Source organism: Eschrichtius robustus, chromosome 3, assembly GCF_028021215.1.
Source record: "Eschrichtius robustus isolate mEscRob2 chromosome 3, mEscRob2.pri, whole genome shotgun sequence".
NCBI classification, from domain to species: domain Eukaryota; kingdom Metazoa; phylum Chordata; class Mammalia; order Artiodactyla; family Eschrichtiidae; genus Eschrichtius; species Eschrichtius robustus.
This window is the reverse complement of record NC_090826.1, coordinates 81,348,629-81,370,825: the sequence shown is the minus strand read 5'-3', so window position 1 is coordinate 81,370,825 and position 22,197 is coordinate 81,348,629. Positions and strand designations below refer to the sequence as shown.

At 35.0% G+C, this 22,197-nt stretch overlaps 1 protein-coding gene across 1 annotated transcript in view; it reads right to left on the bottom strand.

Annotated features, from left to right (window-relative positions):
- BTBD8 (BTB domain containing 8) overlaps positions 1 to 22,197 on the bottom strand; it is a 99,102-nt gene that overhangs the window by 6,328 nt on the left and 70,577 nt on the right. The window contains exons 9-15 of the mRNA XM_068538068.1: positions 21,735 to 21,823; positions 21,196 to 21,298; positions 9,799 to 9,981; positions 9,007 to 9,144; positions 7,977 to 8,106; positions 5,486 to 5,547; positions 147 to 855 (exon numbers count right to left, since the gene is read on the bottom strand). Of these exons, the coding sequence (XP_068394169.1) occupies positions 147 to 855; positions 5,486 to 5,547; positions 7,977 to 8,106; positions 9,007 to 9,144; positions 9,799 to 9,981; positions 21,196 to 21,298; positions 21,735 to 21,823 (1,414 nt within the window). The remainder of the gene's footprint in view (positions 1 to 146; positions 856 to 5,485; positions 5,548 to 7,976; positions 8,107 to 9,006; positions 9,145 to 9,798; positions 9,982 to 21,195; positions 21,299 to 21,734; positions 21,824 to 22,197) is intronic.

Below are 22,197 nucleotides of genomic sequence, written 5' to 3'. Positions count from 1 at the left end.
CAGTTTGCATGAATATATGTTACTAAAATCTTTTTGCATTTGAAACTAAATAAAAGTCCAAACATAGGTTCATTTTTTTCTAGGAACTTTAACTGTTCCTAAAAAGCTCCTCAAGAGCTATTAAAAATTAGAGTGTTAAAACCCACCTACAGTGGAAGTTTTGATACTTTCTACACTGTTTTTCACAGTCTGTCCTGGAGAGTCACAAAGGGAAAGTTTATGACCAGAAGGCTTCTCTTTTATTGACCCATTTTCTTTTGGTTCATCCAGACAGTCAGTGGAAGTCAGTAATTCCATACTTGAATTTCTAGATCTGCTGGAGGGCCCTGCAATTCCGAGGCATGGAGAATCTTTGCCTGTCACTTTCTTCGAAGGCTTTGCTTTGGCTTGCACGTTTAAGTTCCCAGTGAGTACCTTGGGTCTGGCACCTGTAATTTGACCTTCCTGATTTCTCACTCCTTTTCCATTTACTGAATTTTTCTGTCCATTTGCTGCTGCTGTTGCTGATCTTTCCACAACTTGTCTAGGTGACATGTTTGCTGACTTTGCATTATCACCGTTTTCTGTTTTGGGCTTTATTATAGGTTTGGGCTTTCCAGAAACATTTTTTCCCACAGTTTTTAATTCTTTTGTACTCTTGGATGCAGTTTTTGTACCATCCTTTTCCTTTAAATCATCATGCTTCAAAGTTTTATTTATAGAATTTCTATTAGTACTTGATGAATGTCCAGACGCTCCTAATCCATCAGATTTCATCTTTTGATTAGTAGAGGGATAACTCCAATACTCTTTCTTGTTACTTTCTCTCCAAGATTTGTTTTTTATAGCACCAGGGTCAGAAACTTGTCTCCTTTGCTACAAAGAAGAAAAAAATACTCTGTAACTTGACTGAAGTCTTGGACACATAATACTTTATGTTTCAATAGCCAGTTTTTCAAAGAGGAAAAAGCAGCAAAATTCAGATTATGATTTAGGGCCACTTAAAACTTGAATGATCTGGGATCATTTGAATATGTCTTTGATCACATTACCTTAATCAAATCTGAAATAAAACATACAAAATTAACAGGAGATTCTACTTTAAAAGGCATACTATTTAACTTTATGAAGTTATGGTAGAGATGAATACTTAATGGTATCAGGATGCCTTGGGTGAATGATAGCAATATCCAACATTTTTCAAGGGCCCACTCCCAGGTTCTGTGCTAAAATGCTTTTCATGTATCATCTCACTTAATCCTCACAACAATTCTATGAGATAGCTCCTGTTGTCATCTCCATTTCTTCAACAAGAAACGGGATTAAAGCAGGTATGTAATTTACCCAAGGCCATATGCTGATAAGGGATTGAACTAGGACTTGAGCTCAGGATTTACTGCTTTAAGCAGGTAATCATCTGTATGTTAATGATTTTCACCAAAACTTCTCTCTTCAATCCTCTCCCAAATTCCAGAAATTTTATCACTAAATATTTAATCCTCTGGAGGCAAGGGTGGGGGGGGGGTGTGGGAGTCCCTGGGAAACAACACATTACACCTGAAAAGTTTTCTTTTTTTACTTTTTTGGCTGTGCGGCGTGGCACGTGGGATCTTATTCCCTGACCAGGGATCGACCCCATGCCCCCTACATTGGAAGCACGGAGTCTTAACCACTGGACCACCAGGGAAGTCCCTGAAAAGTTTGGTTTTTGAGAAAAAAAAAAAACAAAACCACAACATAGTAATACAGTATTGGTTGTCTGGAGAAAGGAAAAGGGGTCCTAAAAACAGGTGAAATAGATAAAAAGGGGAAAATAGAAGGGCACTAAAGACAATGCACCTACTTTATCATTTTGCTTAGAACCAACGTTGTATGGAAGGGAATAACAAAATTTTAAAAACTGGTAGGAATTACAGAATAAAAATTTAAGAATATATTGCCATTTATTATGTAAATACTCCCTCCCTTTTGGAAGCTGTATGAGATTGTAGAGGTATGAGGCAGAGCCTGTGTTGTCTTCATCTTTGTATCCCTTAGCACCGTGCCCATCACATACTGGGTACTCAAGAACATGTGATGATGGCTATCAAACCTGAGCATATATTGATATACAGTTCAAGGTCTAGTTATTTCTAAATATGAAAGCTTCTAATTACAATTAAAATTTGTCTAAGATAAAAATAACATAAATATGTGTGTGTGTGTCTATATTCACACATACATATGTATATACATAAATAATAAGTAATAAATAACCTAGTTAAGTTTAGCAAAAAGCAAGGTATAATAATAAAGGAATCATTAGATTCTTGTTCTAGCTTTGCTTTTAACTGAAGAATAGAAGATAGGATATTTAAGAAATCATTACTAATATCTCTGGGCCTCAGATTATTCATGTCTAGGGGTAGAGACTGGTCCCATTCAGTGCAGTGTACTAGGATTCTCTGTAATACTTATAAAGTTCAAATAGGCTAGGTCCTCATTTTTTGTTTTCTTGATCAAATCTTAGCTCAAAAAATAACATTTCTCTATTTTTAATACCTAAAACCAGGAAGACTCTGATGTTAGACCTCTTCCCACCCTTAAAACTAATCCTTCTTAATTCACTCTATCCTTGAATCTATCTACTTTAAAGCATCATGCTATGGGTGAGATCTATGTAGTATATGGGGTACTCTACCCCTTTAGAAATTTCACATTAACATAGTATACCATGGTGAGGATTCAACGTATATGCATTTTTAGGCAACCTATGACTTACATCTACAAAGTTTATGTATGTTTCTTATATACAACTGACCAGTTGGGAATGGTCACCACATGCTATTGACAAAGATAAAGAAAAAAGAGTAACACTCTAAAGCCCTCCTCTTGGGACTTCCCTGGTGGCACAGTGGTTAAGAATCTGCCTGCCAATGTAGGGGACATGGGTTTGATCCCTGGTCCGGGAAGATCCCACATGCCGTGGAGCAACTAAGCCCGTGCACCACAGCTACTAAGCCTGTGCTCTAGAGCCCATAAGCCACAACTACAGAAGCCCGTGAGCCCTAGAGCCCACAAGCCACAACTACTGAGCCCATGTGCTTCAACTACTGAAGCACGTGCACCTAGAGCCCATGCTCTGCAACAAGAGAAGCCAACGCAATGAGAAGCCCGCACACCACAACAAACAGTAGCCCCCGCTCACCGCAACTAGAGAAAGCCTGTGCGCAGCAACGAAGACCCAACGCAGCCAAAAATAAAAAATAAGCGTTCCTCTTAGACACACTTTCAGGTCTAGTACTATTCCCTTTTGTTGGTATTATTTTGTTTTACTTTTTATTATAGAAAAATTTAAACATAATCAAAGAAGACAGAACAGTAACATGAATCCCCACATACCTACTACCCAGCTTTAACAACTATCACCTCTTGGCCAATTCTGTTTCGTATATAACTACCACCATTTTATTTTGAAGCAAATCCCAGACATCGTATAATTTTAGTCTTAAGTATTTTGGTACCAGCACCCTTCTTAAACGTTTCTCTCTATTTTATCTCATCAACTTTCTCCCACCTCCAAAAGATCTCATCTCATTTTGGAAGACACACTTATTCATACCACACTTATTGAGGACTTACTACAGACTAGACAATTGCACATAAATTATCTCACTTAATTTTCACAGTAATCCCAGCTAGGTTTTATTACTCCATTCTACAGATAAGCAAACAAAGACTCACAGATGACAAAGATAGTAAAGTCAAGATCTGAACTTTTATGATTTTATGTCCAGCATCCATTTCAGTACAATGCTGCCTTTCTGAGGAAAACATATTAGCCTGTTTCCTTCCCATTGTGGTTAACAGTATAAACCCTTGGACAACCTGAAAGTCAGGAACTGAGGAAGGGAAATGAGATTTTGTTCTATTTTGCTGTAAGGCAAGGAAGGAGGAAAAGCCTGGCTAATAGCAGTTAGTAGATAGAACAGGGGAAAGAAAGGCAGGTAGGCTAAATCCTGGTGGCCTTAAAACACACACACACACACACACAAACACATAGGGTGAAAGGGAACATAGTACGTAGAAAAAATGTTCTAAGGTGCCATTTCCTAACATATGTTCTGTGGAACTGTACAACATGCTTAAGAAGGGTCAAGAGGGAGTCTAGTGGTGTTCCATGGTTATAAAATTTGAGGAAATCTTGGGGGAAACAAAATTCAAAAGTGTTCTTTACTGTAGTGTTTCTCAGAGCTTTTAGGTGCTGATGTGCATCGTTAGTCTCTAAGAGGAGCTATGTTGTGTAGCAATTCTCAACCTTAGTTGACACTAGATGTTCTTAGGTAGAACATATGATGGAGCTAGTATATTACGGAACACACTTAGGGAAATAGTCCTAGGAGGTTTACTAGCAAAAAGCTCCAGCATCTCACAGTTTCTCACCCAAGACATTTAGAGCTTGACCTCTGCCTCAAGCCATCAGAGCTCTTGGTTGTGGCTTGGAGTTGTGTGAGTTCCTATCTACTGGCTGATAAGGAAGAAAAGATGCCCAATTCCACTCTTGCAAGGGCAATATATTCTTTGCATTCCAAACTGGAACTCTCAGTGTATCTCTCCATATCATTGTAATGTGTGTCTAGGTTAGTATAATTTTATGCTTCAAATATATTATTAAGTGACCATTTGTAAGTTAGCTAGATTGGAACTCTAATCATCATTAATAACATTTTAGGGGAATAAAAATGTATTTCATATTATAATGAATATACCAAGTAACGTGTGTGTTGTGTGTGTGTGTGCGTGTGCGTGCTAAAAAACAAATAACATAAAATTTACCATCTTAACCATTTTTAAGTGGGCAGTACAGTCAGGTTGACTATATGCGCCTTGTTGTGCAACAGATATCTAGAACGTTCTCATCTTGCAAAACTGAAACTCTATCCCCATTGAACAATTATTCCCCTTTTCCTTATCTCCCCAGCCCCTGGCAGCCACCACTCTACTTAGTTTTTAAGAGTTTGACTATTTTTAGTTAACTCATAAAAGTACACCAAGTAACTTTTAAAGTGAACACAACCGTACTCTTGGTATTAACTGCCTTTTTCGCACCAAAAATATATTATGTGGATTAAAATCTTAGTATAGAGAAAACTGGGACAACTAAAATCTTCTTTTGTAAGAAGTAGGTTAATTAGAAAAACAGACATGGAACTAGATCTAGAATTCTAGACAATTTCTGATCTGGAATAGTTCCAACATGCTAGTTGCCAAAAAGGTTTTCAAGGAAATAAAAATGGTAGACAATATTTCACTTCCCATACCAGCTGGATATAAAAAATGCATATCATTTAAAAATTTACAAAATGTTCACTTGATTAAAAACAAGACTCAAAATTATTTCCATCCAGAAACAGCTTTAGTTAATGAAAGAATAGATTTTTAAAAATTATTCTGAAATATAAAATGATAAAATTTAAATTACTTGGTATCTTGTTTCTTCTGGGCCTGTAAAATTGTAAAAGTTTACCTGAGAGCTACTGAATATAGGCTTTTTGCCAAGTCTTCGGTCATCACCTTTGTCAAATGCAGCTGTAGGAAAAAAAAAGCAATTTAATTTTACAGGAAGCACTATTATTACCATAGAAGTAGAGGGAAAATAGTATATTAGCAGAAAAAGGTTACATTTTTGATGGAAATAACTTTTAAAAAGTTGAAACCAATCTAGTACACATAAATAATTCCCTATTTTAGAATTTTTCTTAAAGAACTTCATTTTGAATCTTATATTCCTGTCCCTATGGATTTTATGTTATTAAAATTAATATATGAGAAATGTACAGTCTCACAGAGAAGATTTATACATTTACAAAACCCTAGAATTTTCTCAAGCTTGAAATTTTAGAGACAACTTCTTTTTAGCTAGTTTTCCAAATTTCAAAAAATTACAGATTGTGGCAAACGTAATATTTTATAAACTATTCAATGTGAGAAAATTTCTATCCTAAAAAATATTAAAATACTGTTAAAAATTTTCTGATTTTGCAGGTATGTCCTGAGGAAGGAGTAAAGAGAAAAAAGATAAGGTTTTGTTGAAAATAAAACAAGAGACAATCCTTAAACCTATATCATTCTTTTTAGAATTACATTAAAAATTCATTTTATAGATTAGGTTTATATGGGAATTATTGGGGAACTCAGTTTATATTCTTCAAATAAGAATTTAAATGACGTCAGGGGAATATATAGGAATAATGGTATGAGAGCCATAAATATAGTTTAGCTAATGTATTTGTTCCCTTTGAAGGTTATGTAGCTTTAAAATATATTTTGAAGAAATATATACATATATTTTCCAAAATTGATTTTATTTTTATTAAAACACCTGATGAAAAATACATCAAATTATCTGTAACCCTACCATGCACCTTCTACTATTTCTATTCTATAGGAACTATGTTATAAGACAAAGCAGGGTCCTAGAAATAGCATTACAGGGATTGGTTTGTGGTTAGCAAATGACTGCACAAAAATATACAGGTGGAAATTAACACAAGATTTCTCCCAAAGATCAGTAACTCAAACTAGAACATAAGAAATGTTATAACAAAGACAACCTAGAATTACTCCTTTATCTGGGATTTCCCAATGCAATAATTATGCATAAGTCAGGACTCATTATAATTCAACATATTTAAGATTTTAAAAATTATTTTCACACTGATAGAATGTAATAGATTGAAAAGTTCTTTTTGACAATTAGTTGGATTACCAATAATATTTTGTTTTAGATATGTGTATATATATGTATGTATTCACATGTATTTTAAATTAGCACTTTGAAGAATTAAGATAAAGAACACTGTTCGGGACCCAACTTAACTATGAAATCCTCTAAAAATGGAGAAAAGCAAAGTTTACTCCCAATCAGAAGAGAGTTGAATGACACCTACTCAAGGAATGCTGATCTTATTTTTTTTACACTGTATAGTACAGATGAACTGTCATCTAAAAATCAGTACAGAAACAGTCACAAGGAAAAAAATTCCAATTTCTAAAGACCTTCTCATGACTTTTGTTGTTTCATGGATTTTGTTGTTTTATTATTTTGTTGGAATTTCTTTGAAAAGTGCTCTTGAGATCACATCTGGCTACACCATCGTGTTATGCTCCTAATGCAAGACAGAGCAAATCATATTTTGATTAAATCATTAAAGAATTTAACATATCCATGTACTATCAAGAATATATTATATCACGTATGGTCTCCATGTTTTATAGTACAGAAATGTTTGCTTCATAAAATACAGTCTCTTAATTTAAAATGTTTTTAAAAGTATACTTACTGAATCTGTCAATATTTTTCCTAAGGTACCTGCTTTAACCCAAAAGTAGTCATGAAGCCATTTTTAGTTCCACACCCTCAATTTTTTATTTTAACATTTTTGAAACAAACACATTCTAAGCAGTATAAATCTTTTGTTTAATGCTAATATTTCAAATGGTACCTATTAAATGTCAAAGAGCACTGTGCGGCTCCTGAGGGACACTCCGCAATAGCACACATCGTATCACTGAACCAATCGATCATGGAATAAAGCCATCTAATCTAGGCAAAACCACAAGAAAGGGTATCTTATGCAAAAGATGGGAAAGCTTTATGGAAAAATATATTTTAAAAGGGAGAGAAAGTATGTTTGGTAATCTGTTCTATATGGGTTACATTTTCCTATACTTCTAAATCTCTCTAAAAGAATGCTTTTAAGCAAATTTGGCTAGAATATAAAGTTGCTAAGATAAAGTAGAATTATATATGTATATATAAGGAAATGAGTTTCATTTTCTAAGAACAGAAAAAAAGCATGATTTATTAAAACTGCCTAAACATACCAGCACTAGTTTCAGTTAGCAAGCTATTATTGAACAGAAGCAAACAAACGTTAATCCTATCACTTATTAGAATCCCTTTAAAATATCTCTTGTCACAATTATAAGAATAAAAAATCTCAAGGCTAATATACCTGCTTGGATTTTCTGTTGATCATCTGTGCTCATCAGCTTCCAGCTTTCTGTGTGACGAACAGCATAGAAAGACTGAACCAGGAAGATCCACAGCTTATCACGCAGAGCCTGGATCTTGCACGTAAAACCCTGTGTTCAAGCAACAAATCAGCAGCTGGTCAGAACCACATTGTCATAGCAACCAGTCATTATTCCCTTCCGAATCTACTTACTCCTAAGCTAGATCAATGATGTCATCACTTAGATTTTTAAGATCGTTGGGTACAAGTTATTTATGAAGGCTTGCTCTTTAACAACAGAATTTTATAGTGAACATGAACCTTATCCTTTCAGCATTATCCTTTTAACCAAACACTGTTTTAAACCACCAATGGCCTTTATGTAAATACCTTCCACAGCCTTTTCAAATCAGCTCTGACATTACAAGGTCAAATACTCTATGCAGTAATAATAAATATGATGAAATTTTTTGTCATTCTTGTTGAACAAATAAAAAATGTCAATAATTTGCAATTAGCTTGTTAATTACCATTGATTAATTGCATTTAAAAATAAGATATATTTTAATTTTGCTTTTTCTCAGTCAATCCAATTTTAAATGATTTTTTTCTTAAGACAAAAATTAAGAATGTATTATAAAATTAAAAGACACTGATGATTAAAACTATAAAACATTCCTTAAAATTCTTTAAGTTTTATATTTAGGAAATTTAATGTAGTGACTGGGGAGAAATACTAAACTTATGCTGTACCAATTAATATTGCTAAGTACCAAACTATGTTTAGAATTAGCCAGCCAAACTTCCAAATTCTAAACTTTTATAATAAGTCCATTTGGAGGTAAATGAAATTTTTAAAATTTTGTATTATGAAAAATTCCAAATATACACAGAAGTAGAGACTGTAACCACCCCCCAGGTATCAAACAGTTTCAATGAACCATGCGACATTTAAAACGTGTATATATTTAAAAATCTTAAAACAGTTTAAATATTCTATCATTTTAATGAATTTTATTACATCAAATACCATTTCCTTTGTACTGTCAGAGTTCAGTAATGTGTCCAGAGCCATAAGAAGAGAGCAACTATTCTCAGTGGTAATGTTTTCTTCAATTGCTTTTAAAATTTTGTCCAGCAGATCAGATGTGCTACTCATTGCTTGTGACTATAAAACACAGAAATTGATATTTAATAGGAATATATGTAAATGTGTAAGAAATGTGAAAGTCTGGCATAACGGCAGACCATTCATCATAACTGGCTATATGAAGTCAATCAGAAATCTTATTTCCTCTGTTAATAATAATAATTATTATCATTATAATAATAAATATTATACTAATCCCTTTCCTCTGTTAAAAATATCGGCACACACACAGAGTTCTTAAGAGCCAAAATAGTCCTAAAACAGAGCCTAGAAATGTTATAAAAGTTCTTTATTAAGTAACTAAATTTAGAGAAAGTGGGTCCCAGTAAGACAGAGAATTTTGCATGAACCATAATTGCATTACTGACAAAAACAATATCGTTATGACTTCAATTTCTAAAATATGGCTTATGCCGATTGAGGGCTGGAGTTGCCAGAGTTACATTGTGCCTTGCCAGGGCACTCAACCTGTCCCGTCCTCCCTTCATTATCTTATGAGCCAAAAATCCTGTCCATCACTGCCCTAAATGCTATGCAAACATGCCATCTGCTATGGAATTTATTTAAGTCATACTAATTTAATCAAAGGCAACCTGAATTTGAAAACTTACATAATTATAATCAGAACACAAAGATGGGACTAAATATAGGATATAATTTTAGATGCAGTACCTGTAAGAGGAGAGCAAAATTTTCGCTTTGAATGATCTTGGAGAAGTTTTCTATAATAAATGCAATACATTCTTCTTGGAGCTGAGATGCCATGGTCAGTGCTGCTTCTGTCCACTTCACTCTGGGTAAACTGATGATTAGCCTGTCACTTTCCATCAGAAGAAAAGCAGCATTCTTATCATTCTTATAATTTTGAAAATATTGGGGAAAAAAGTTAGATTACTGCTCATAAAAATAACTTTCTAAGCAAATTAAATACTTTTGTTTTCTTGTGACACTGCCTGCAAAAACAAAAATTCCAGGTAGCTAATATCTTTGTCATTAGCTTTACATATTTATTAATTCATTCAAAATTATCCAAAAGGGCAAAATTTGAGCTGGAAACAAATCACCTTTAAAAGACAGCTAAAACAAACATGAGAGCAAAGTTATAACTACAAAGAAAAGCTTGACTTCCCTGAGATTTTTCACTACTGAATTAATTTTTGTGCTTATAGATATCATTCATAACTGCATGGCTACACTGACATAGCCTTAATTCTTTTCTGACTATAAAATACATGTTCTTTATTACAAATTTAGAAAGGCTAAAAATTACTTATAATCCCCAGTGACTTTTTTTTCCTTTCTAATTAGGTAAGACTCTTCTTTTTATATTATATTATTTATTTAATAATGATTCATTTTCATACCATAGGAAAAAATGTTCACGAATACTGATCTCTATAAAAAATGAAATGACAGTTCACAAACACCATGTGCTCTAAGGGAAAGGAAAAAATGGCAACTTAAAATTACTATATTTTATTCATGTTTGATTTCTAATTCTTACAATGATCCTTAGGAAATAATGATTTATTGAATAAATAGTAATCTGATCGATTGTAGTAGATTGAAAAAAATGGCCACAAATTCTGTGTAGCTCAGTTCATCAAGAGGTGGACCCTATTTCCTCATCCCTTGAATCTAAACTGGCCTGTTTGCTTGCTTGCACAAGCAGTGGTATTGTGCAAGTTTCAGAGCGTAGGCCTCAAGTAGCCTTGCAGCCTCTATCTTTACTCTCTTGGTTCTGGGACCATGAAGCCGTGAAGAAGCCTGGTAAGAAAGACCACAGGGAGTGGGAGGCCCAGCCTCCAACTTAGCCACCAGCTGAAAGCAGCTGCAGGACTGAGCTCAGGCAAGATAAGCAGAAGAATCACCCAGTCAATCCACAGAGAATAAATTTTAGTTTAAAGCAACTTAGTTTTGGGGTGGTTTGTTACACAGCAATAAATAACTAGTAAATCTGGAAATGACAGTGCTTGAAATCCTCAAGCACTGAGTCTTCCCTGATTTCTATACCTACTTCAGATTCCTTTTACACCTGCCATCAGAGAACCTGTCCCTTCTCTTTAGAGCGAGCACTTACTTCATTTGTAATTATTCAATCATGAAATAACTATTTGACTAATACCCATCTCTCTCACTAGGCTGTATGTTTACTGCATGTGAAACCATGCCTGTTTTGGCTCACCGTTGTAACCACAGGTCCTAGTACAGAACTAAGTCACAGTAGACACCAACATCTGTTGATCTCTGAGCATCAACAGAGACTGAGAGTTTGTAAGTGAATTCGTAAGCTAAATTAAGTTTAATCCTTGAACATCAAAACTTTAAAAATTTTACCCATTTACCAAGAATTCTTTTGAAATGTATTCTATACTTCCCCTGCTTTATTTATTTGAGTAAAAAATCATACTTTGCTATAATTTGAGTCTTTAAAAAGTTTTTTTACATTTTTACTATAATTTACCATTATCCTTTCCTCCTCTGGTAACTTCCTGAGTAATTGTGCAGTTACTAAGAGTTTTAGGCAGTAAGCCCGATTTGCTCTACTATAGACATTGTTCTGGTATTAGAGACAAATGTAGAGTATTCAAATAAACTTAGCAGGTATCTACGAAGTACTTACTATATACATAATGTTATGTGCTCTGACAGCAATATCTTTTTTTTTTTTTTTGGTATTACTAACTTTATTCAAGCTCAGGAAGAAAATCATAAAAGCAATAACTCAGTAGAATTGCCAATCAACCTGTCTCTCCTCAAACAGCAAATGGCCAGCTTACAAGCAATATCTTTTTAAAAATACAGATGTATAGTTGTCATAATTTAGCTTGAAATCTATTGGAAAACTAAAAGATGGACATAAATGATAACAGATGGTATGTGATCTTATTCCATACTGATCTGAATATATGATAACATTAAATGTTAAGAGTAGCTTAAGGTTCAAAGAAGGAAGAAAATGTAATATACTTCTAGACCAAACACATAAAATTTTATTTTATTTTTTTTAACATCTTTATTGGAGTATAATTGCTTTACAATGGTGTGTTAGTTTCTGCTGTATAACAAAGTGAATCAGCTATATATATACATATATTCCCATATCTTCTCCTTCTTACGTCTCCCTCCCACCCTCCCTATTCCACCCCTCTAGGTGGACACAAAGCACCGAGCTGATCTCCCTGTGCTATGCGGCTGCTTCCCACTAGCTATCTATTTTACATTTGGTAGTGTATATATGTCCATGCCACTCTCTCACTTTGTCCCAGTTTACCCTTCCCCCTCCCCGTGTCCTCAAGTCCATTCTCTACGTCTGCGTCTTTATTCCTGTCCTGCCCCTAGGTTCTTCAGAACCATTAAAATTTTTTTTTAGATTCCATATATATAAGCACGTAAAATTTTAAATTCAATAGTTAACATATGGTTCAAATTTCAAAACTATATGAAAGGCATTACTAAGAAAAGTCACCCACTCCTTCCTGTCCCCGGCCACCTATTTTCCCTTGTCCCAATCAATATTATTTATTTTCTGTATTTTTCCAGAGTTATTTTATGCATATACAAACAAAAAAAGTAATTTTTCCCTTATTTTACTCAAATGGAGGCATTAATATGCACAGTACTCTGTACTTTACCTTTTATACTTAGCATATACCTTGAATATTTTTCTTATCACAATATAAAGAGCCTTATTATTGTTTTAATAGCTATGGAATAGCCCATAATATGGATATATCAGAAGTCATACAACCAGTCCTCTACTTGTAGATGTTTATTTCTTTCCAGTTTTTGTTATTACAGTGTTGTAATGAATGACCTTGTAGATAACATTATTTCACACATATGTGAATATATCTATAGGATAAATTCCTAGAAATAAAATTGCTGGGTCAATACTACTTGTCTTATCCTGGGTTCTGCCTAATAACTGAGCCTGAGAAATAGGCTTGTACGCAAGTGATCCCAAGATGACCCAAGAGTGAAACAGGGAAGGAGGGAAAGCCAGAGGAAGGGTATGTTTTCCAGCTCCTTGCTACTCAAAGTGTGATCCACAGCAACCATTACCTAGAGCTTGTTAGAAATGTAGAATCTCAGGCTCTGCCTCTGATTTACTGAATTAGAACCTACATTCAACCAACATCCTGAAGTGGTTTTTTTTTGCCATACCACATGGCATGCGGGATCTTAGTTCCCCAACCCGGGATTGAACCCTGTGCCCCCTGCAGTGGAAGCACTGAGTCCTAACCACTGGACCACCACCAGGGAATACCCAGTCCTGAAGTGTTGTGTATATACATTTAAGTTTGAGAAACAATGATATAGCATTTGCTATTGTAGGCAACTGGGGATCAGTCTTGTTGGGGGCCCTCTGAAGAGCCACAGAGAATACAATTTGAATTATTCACCCAAGGGATAGATCAGCGAAACATTTAATCACTGGTTAATCACTGACCAATCTCCCATTGGTCAAGGTTTGTCCCCCGGATATTAATTCCCTTTCACTTCCAGGTTTGAAGAGCTATAGGTACCCTGGGTAGAACAGCAGTGAAGCCTCAGGACAGAAAGTGAGAAATACGTGTGATGTGGCTGAGGGAAAGTGCTGTCAGATTACACCTGTGTGCAGCTGGATGCTGCAGCAATGGTTGGAGTACATACATGGGTCAAGAGGATATGAGGTGGGGCACCAGGAGGATACAAAACATTGCCAACATATATTCAACGGAGCACTGTTTCCCAAACTGCAGTTTTCTCCCCTAGCAACCTAGAGAAATATATTTAGTGGCTTACAATCAGCATTAGAAGACAAAACAAGAAAGAAGAAAGAAAGAGATAGAAAAGAGAAAACCAGAAAATATCAGAATATCATATGGAATATGGTAAGTATTCTTTTTTGAAACTTGTTTCAGTTCTACATGTGTGAGTTAACTGGGTTATAACATAAAAAGAACTTGCTCTGGGTCAGTCAAAAAAGTTTGAAAAACACAGCAAAAGTTGTGCTAATTTATACCCTTCCCAGGAATGAATAGGAGTACTTATTCCCTACATCCTTGTTAAAATAGTACAAATTTCCTTTTTCCCCCATACTAAAAGGTAGAAAACAGTCTGACATGGTAATTTTAATGTCCATTTCTCTTAAATAAGTGAAGTTGAAGATTTGTTCATCAAATTAAGAGGCATCTGTATTTTCTAAGTGAACTATCTAGTCTTACCCTACATTTAGCTATTTTTTAAAAATCAACTTGTAGGAACTCTCTATATTAGAAAAATTAGAATAAGAGTATGATATGAACTGTCATTTGTTTTTTGACTTTGCTTATGGTAATTTTTACTATATAGAAATTTTGCATTTTTATGTAACCAAATTCTTTTATGGCTTCTGAATTTTGTATCCCCACTCCACTGATGAGGTTATAAACTAATTCTCCCAGGACTTAACTGTAGTGTTTTAGGTTTCATTTTCTTTACTTGTAAATCTTTAATCCATTTGGAATGCATACTGGCATACCAGGATGTGATGTATAGATCCAACTTAAATTTTTTCCAGCAAGCTTCCTGTTGTTGTCCTAACACCATATACTGAATAAACACTATGACTCATACTATTTAATTCTTTTGATATTGTGTTAATTAAATAGGCCTTCAATTATCTTTTGGCCTTAGGACTAAAAGCATAATATATATACCGCTTCAGTTTTACCCTAGTGACTATCCTCCATGCCTATTTTTGTCTTAATTTTCCTATATTTAAAAACTATTCATAATTAGCTTTTTTTAAAAAAAGGCTTAAACAAAACATTTTTTTAAAACATCTTTATTGGAGTATAATTGCTTTACATTATTGTGTTAGTTTCTGCTGTATAACAAAGTGAATCAGCTATACATATACCTATATCCCCATATCCCCTCTCTCTTGCATCTCCCTCCTACCCTCTTTATCCCACCCCTCTATGCGGTCACAAAGCACCTAGCTGATCTCCCTGTGCTATGCGGCTGCTTCCACTAGCTATCAATTTTACATATGGTAGTGTATATATATCAATGCCACTCTCTCACATCGTCCCAGCTTACCCTTCCCCCTCCCCGTGTCCTTAAGTCCATTCTCTACGTCTGCGTCTTTATTCCTGTCCTGCCCTTAGGTTCTTCAGAACCATTTTTTTTTTTTAAGATTCCATATATATGTGTTAGCATACGGTATTTGTTTTTCTCTCTCTGACTTACTTCATTCTGTATGACAGATTCTAGTTCCATCCACCTCACTACAAATAACTCAATTTCATTTCTTTTTATGGCTGAGTAATATTCCATTGTATATATGTGCCACATCTTCTTTATCCATTCATCTGTCAGTGGACACTTAGGTTGCTTCCATGTCCTGGCTATCGTAAATAGTGCTGCAGTGAACATTGTGGTACATGACTCTTTCTGAATTATGGTTTTCTCAGGGTATATGCCTAGTAGTGGGATTGCTGGGTCATATGGTAGTTCTATTTTTAGTTTTTAAAGGAACCTCCATACTGTTCTCCATAGTGGCTGTATCAATTTACGTTCCCACCAACAGTGTAGGAGGGTTCCCTTTTCTCCACACCCTCTTCAGCATTTATTGTTTGTAGATTTTTGATGGTGGCCATTCTGACCTGTGTGAGGCGATACCTCATTGTAGTTTTGATTGGCATTTCTCTAATGATCAGTGATGTTGAGCATCCTTTCATGTGTTTGTTGGCAATCCGTATATCTTCTTTGGAGAAATGTCTATTTAGGTCTTCTGCCCATTTCTAGATTGGGTTGTTTGTTTTTTTGATATTGAGTTGCATGAACTGCTTGTATATTTTTGGAGATTAATCCTATGTCAGTTGCTTCATTTGCAAATATTTTCTCCCATTCTGAGGGTTGTCTTTTGGAAGTTTTAGCCACAGCAATCAGAGAAGAAAAAGAAATAAAAGGAATCCAAATTGGAAAAGAAGTAAAACTGTCACTGTTTGCAGATGACATGATACTATACACAGAGAATCCTAAAGATGCTACCAGAAAACTACTAGAGCTAATCAATGAATTTGGTAAAGTAGCAGGATACAAAATTAATGCACAGAAATCTCTTGCATTCTTATACACTAATGATGAAAAATCTGAAAGAGAAATTAAGGAAACACTCCCATTTACCACTGCAACAAAAAAGAATAAAATACCTAGGAATAAACCTACCCAAGGAGAAAAAAGACCTGTATACAGAAAACTATAAGACACTGATGAAAGAAATTAAAGATGATACAAACAGATGGAGAGATATACCATGTTCTTGAATTGGAAGAATCAACATTGTGAAAACGACTATACTACCCAAAGCAATCTACAGATTCAATGCAATCCCTATCAAACTACCAATGGCATTTTTCACAGAACTAGAACAAAAAAATTTCACAATTTGTATGGAAACACAAAAAACCCCAAATAGCCAAAGCAATCTTGAAAAAGAAAAACGGAGCTGGAGGAGCAGGCTCCCTGACTTCAGACTATACTACAAAGCTACAGTAATCAAGACAATATGGTACTGGCACAAAAACAGAAATATACATCAATGGAACAGGATAGAAAGCCCAGAGATAAACCCACGCACATATGGTCACCTTATCTTTGATAAAGGAGGCAAGAATATACAATGGAGAAAAGACAGCCTCTTCAATAAGTGGTTCTGGGAAAACTGGACAGCTACATGTAAAAGGATGAAATTAGAACACTCCTTAATACCATACACAAAAATAAACTCAAAATGAATTAAAGACCTAAATGTAAGGCCAGACACTATAAAACTCTTAGAGGAAAACATAGGCAGAACACTCTAGGACATAAATCACAGCAAGATCCTTTTTGACCCACCTCCTAGAGAAATGGAAATAAAAACAAAAATAAACAAATGGGACCTAATGAAACTTAAATGCTTTTGCAGAGCAAAGGAAACCATAAACAAAACAAAACATTTTGAAACAGAAAAATTTAATCTTGTTTTGAAATAGTTCAAGTAATTAGAAGCCCTAACTTTTCTAAAAACTTTCTCTCTTCTACTAACTCCTCTACCCTGCTCTCTCTTCCTCCCAAAAGCAACGGTTTGTACTTGGTAGGAGGGAGTAGCCACTTCCTACTGAATTGCTGCATAGTGAGCAAGAAGGAGAAAAAGCTCAAAGTCCCTCATATTAAAATTTTTTTAAAAATTCTCCATATATAGTCCAATGCAGCACTTTCTTATCTCCCTTTGTATATGACAGTGTTAGGCATATTATTGATAGAGTAAAGCGCCTGCCATGACACATGTGGTTTAACTGAATTAGAGCTAAAGAAGACTTAAGAAGATTGCTCAATCTTTCTTTCATTTGTTTTGGATAACATATTTCAAATTTTAATTTAAAAAAAGTTTTAAATATTCTATTTTTATTAATAAAGCAAAATATATTTTATTTCTATAGTAAAATATGAAGAATATATTAAATTAAGGTTTCTTAAAATTTGAATATCCACAAAGAAAGACAAAATTTCAAATTTTCATTATAATCACCACAATGCCAAAAGACTGTAAGTTTGGTTGTTCTGATGTTCATCTTTATATCTGTCTTGAAAGGAAAAACCAAGCATTCACAAAGCTTACAAGGAACTGATTAGAGCTATAAAATCAAAATAAAATATTGTAGGAGAGGGAGAGGCATAGTATGAAGAGCTTATTCCTCAATTATACTCACTTACCACTTGTTAAAAAAAAAAATCAAACTTCTTTAAACAGTCAGTTAAGATCCCTCCCAACCTGGCTTTAGCCTCTCCCCAGACTTATCTTCTCTCATTATTCCAGTTACAAGAGAATATTGGCACTGCCCAGACTCCAGGTCCCTGGTCACATTTAAAAGCCACTTTTTTATTTTGAAATTATCCTCTATTTTCAGGTTCATCTCACATCACTTCTCTTATCCTTCCAATCAGAATCAATTGTTTTAACTTCTGTGATTCCACGTATAAACCTGAATTATAAATTATACCTATTCACTCCTTTATATACCTATCAATATATACTGAGTGCCTAATGTCTGCTAGGCACTGCCCTAAGGCTGGTGCTGCAAAGGTAAATAAGACTGACATGGAACTTAATGCTAGTATTCATCATAGTCTAACCTGCGTTGTGCATAGTTGTTTAAGTGCCTATCCTTCCATCAATTTGTGAGTTCCTTGAAGTCAAGGCCCATACTTCCTAAAAATAATCTTTGCCCATGCTGAGCATCTATTATATTACCTTTAGAATGGCAGCAATTGGTTTTAAGACCTGGTTTTGTAATTTACTGACACTGTGAACTTGAATAAAGTATTTACCTCTCTGATTCTCTTTTCTTATATATAAAGTGTAAATAAGAGTACCTATGTTACACGTAATTTCAAAATATAAAAAGTATATTTTGAACCATAAAGGTCTTTTAAAAATCCACTAGATAATAATTCATTTCTATTGAACTGAATTACAGCTGGGCCATTTGCTTGCCTCATGAACAGAGTGTAACCATTCAATGACCAAAGAAACTAATGCAAAATAGTAAGCAACAAAACAACAAAGTCCTTCATTAGCATAAACACAGATTTAGATTTATTTTTTGAAGTGGTATATCACCAGCTCATGGCCTAAACTTATTTTCCCAGTTAGATTTAGATGTTATCTTCTATGTAACCCAGTCTAAAATACCATTCATGCTTCAGAGAAATGGGACCACTAGGAGGTATTTATATACATAAAGGAGTCTGTTAAAGGGATTTGACCTTATGCAATTATGGGAGCTGGTTAAGCACTCTTTGTATATGATGATGTATTGTAGTTTGAAGTCCACAGGGAAAGCAGTTGAGAGAGGATGATGGATGTAAAGTGTGAGGGGTAAGGACAAGCTGACACCCAAAAGCACAAGCTATAATCCACAAGGATGGGCTCGTTTTAGGTCTCACTGCCTCCAACATGGATGAAATGAGTGTCCTTCAGGAGATGCTAGCACCCATCATCATGGAGCTAAACACATCCCTGGCCCATGGGTAAGAGAAACCAAAGAGGATACAGGGCAAGGGGAAGCAGTGCAAAGAAGGAAATTCTGGGAAGCATAGTATATCCTAATCAAGCTAACACATTGCAGAGACACTACAGTCCAACCCTTGTCAACTTGGCATGCATACACATTTCTTTAAATCATAGTTAATTCCTATGGAGACAAAGTAAAGTCATGCTAATGCCTAACATATACAACCATCCCCTATAAAACAAACATGCTAAACCTCTCCCTAAAATAGGATACAAAGTCTCTCTTCAAACTGATTCAAACTACCCCTTGGTATCCTGTAACTTAAATACAGAGAGATGTAGTTAACATGTCTTATATTAAATGGTAGGGGAATGAGACAGCGGGAAAAAACAAAAATACTTGGTTAATATATACATAAACATTCATATAAAAAGGGGAAATGAATATGTTTACATCATAACTACTACAGTGCTAATTTCTATAACTGGTCACATGGTCATACCTAGTATTTATAACTACCTTTTCCTGCAACCATTCCATGTTCCCTTTGCCCTCAGCAAGTACCTCTGCTGTTTATAGTTCTTTATCTGGTAAGGTGGCCCAAACTTTCATTCCTGAAGAACCTGGGCCAGTATCAGTGCTGCTTAAATTGGGTTTTTCCATTGATTTTAACCATAGGACATGGGAGTACTGCATTCCAGATGTGTTCCTCCTTCCCCACATTATATAGCACCAACCCAATTTCTCCTTATAGATAGCTAGTGGGAAGCAGCTGCATAGCACAGGGACATCAGCTCGATGCTTTGTGACCATGTAGAGGGGTGGGATAGGGAGGGTGGGAGGGAGACGCAAAAGGGAGGAGATATGGGGATATATGTATACATATAGCTGATTCACTTTGTTATACAGCAGAAACTAACATAGCATTGTAAAGCAATTATACTCCAATAAAGATGTTAAAAAAAAAAATAGTCAGGCTCAATCTAACAATAATTCCCCTTCTCTGCCTGTTGATTTACAAAGTGGCCAGAAGGAGGCAGTCCCAACTTCCAGTTCAATGGAATCATTGTGTCCACAGGTGGAAACATTCTTCTTTTTGGAACTAAGACCTCTAGATCAGCAGATCCTAAAGTTATAGGGACAAGAAGCAAAAATTTTGCTAGTGGATCGCTAGGAGTAATTATACGTGGAGCCACTCTCATTTCCACACCTTGATTTCTGGACCCATGAATCCTAGTTATGTTAAGAAATAGCACCATAAATCAAAAACTGATTTAGAGCATATACAGTCTCCCGGAGGACACTGCCCCAATCCCACAAGGCACTGCCACGTAGCTGCACTGTAACCAAGTCTTCAAAAGGCCATTCCTCCATTCTATCAAGCCAGCTGCTTCAGGATGATAGGGAGCACAGTAGGACAGGTGAAATCAGTAAGCATGGGCCCACTGCCATACTTCATTCGCTATCAAGTGAGTTCTTTAGTCAGAAGTGATGCTGTGTGGAACACTATGGTGGTGAAAAAGGCAATAAGTCCACGGATAGTGGTTTTACTAGAAACATTGGAAGTAAGAAAGCCAAATCCATATCTAGAACAAATGTTTATTACACTGCGAACAAAGCACTGCCTTTTCCGTGATGAAGTGGTCCAATGTAATTAACCTGCCGGCAGGTAGATGGCTGGTCCTCTTGGAGAATGGTGCCACTGTTTCAGTGCTGCACCCAAATCCACCCTAATGAGTGGAGGTCCCTGCTACTGAGCCAATGCATAACCGACCCTGGCACCATGCCCCTTTTGTTCATGAACCAATGTATACTTTCTAGTGATTGTGGTTCTCTGACTGAATTCTAATGCATTTGGTACAGAGGAACAGAGTCTTAAAGATAGATTCTCTGAATTGGTTCTGGGTTATCTGGAATTGGTCCTTCCATCTTGCTTTTATAATATAATTCTACATGTGTATTTAAAACACCGAAAGTACCTATATAAAATTTAATAAACTTTTTGATGACAAACACAAAGTATTCAGGTTATACTTACTAAAGACTGAATCAACATATTAAGACAACTTTTCTGAATCTCAGGAGGTACATTTGCAAAGCTTCTCTCAGACCAAAACCTTGCAAAATGCTTTACAATCCACCTGTTAAAAATCAAAGAATCTCAAGTTAAAGAAATGAAAATATTTTTCATTATAATATCAGTAACATTTTGGTTTTTAATAATATAAGTTTTACATATATTATGTTTTGACTAACCCTAACAGTTAATTTTGTGAGCGCTATAATGGACTTAACTAAGTTCTCTTTTCTGTAAACATTTATTTCAAATCCACTTTGCGTTATGTGCATGGATTTTAACATAAGTATCCATGGTTCAGCTAAAATAACGTTGATTCCAAGCATCTTGAGTAATATCTAAATCAATACTTCTCCTCAGTTGTTGTAACTAGTTAAGCATTAAGCTATTTACATTGTGCCCAAGAAAATAGGCCAAGTCTAAAATTTCCCAGAAAATTAGGAGAATGGAAGAACAAAATCCCTAAATTAATAATATCAGCACTACTTCAGATCACTTACTTCATGCAGTCAGCAAAAAGACTTTCCACTCCAACTGAATGAGCAATAATCAGGCATTCTAATATAGATGCCAACCTTCTGGGAACAGGCTAAAATTGATAGAAAACACTACATTTATTCTTTTTCAACTTACAGAGGCTAAAAGTATTTGGTTCATAAAAATGATCTGATTTACATACCTAAACTGCAGGAAAAATATATGTAATTCAGAAGTCTGTTATTCTTTTAAAATCAAGTATCACTGATAAACTTTAGTTTTTATAGGATAGCATTTGAGTTCTTTTAGCTGCCAGAATGCACACAGTTTATATTCTAATTTCTTTTAGCGTAAGTATTTTCTAGAGTACAAGTGGTATAATAATTTCTAGCACATCACATTGCAACACAACCATATGGTCTAATCTGCTTCCTAAAGTATAAATATAACTTTAAGTACATGTGCAATGGGAGGTCCTACATTGAC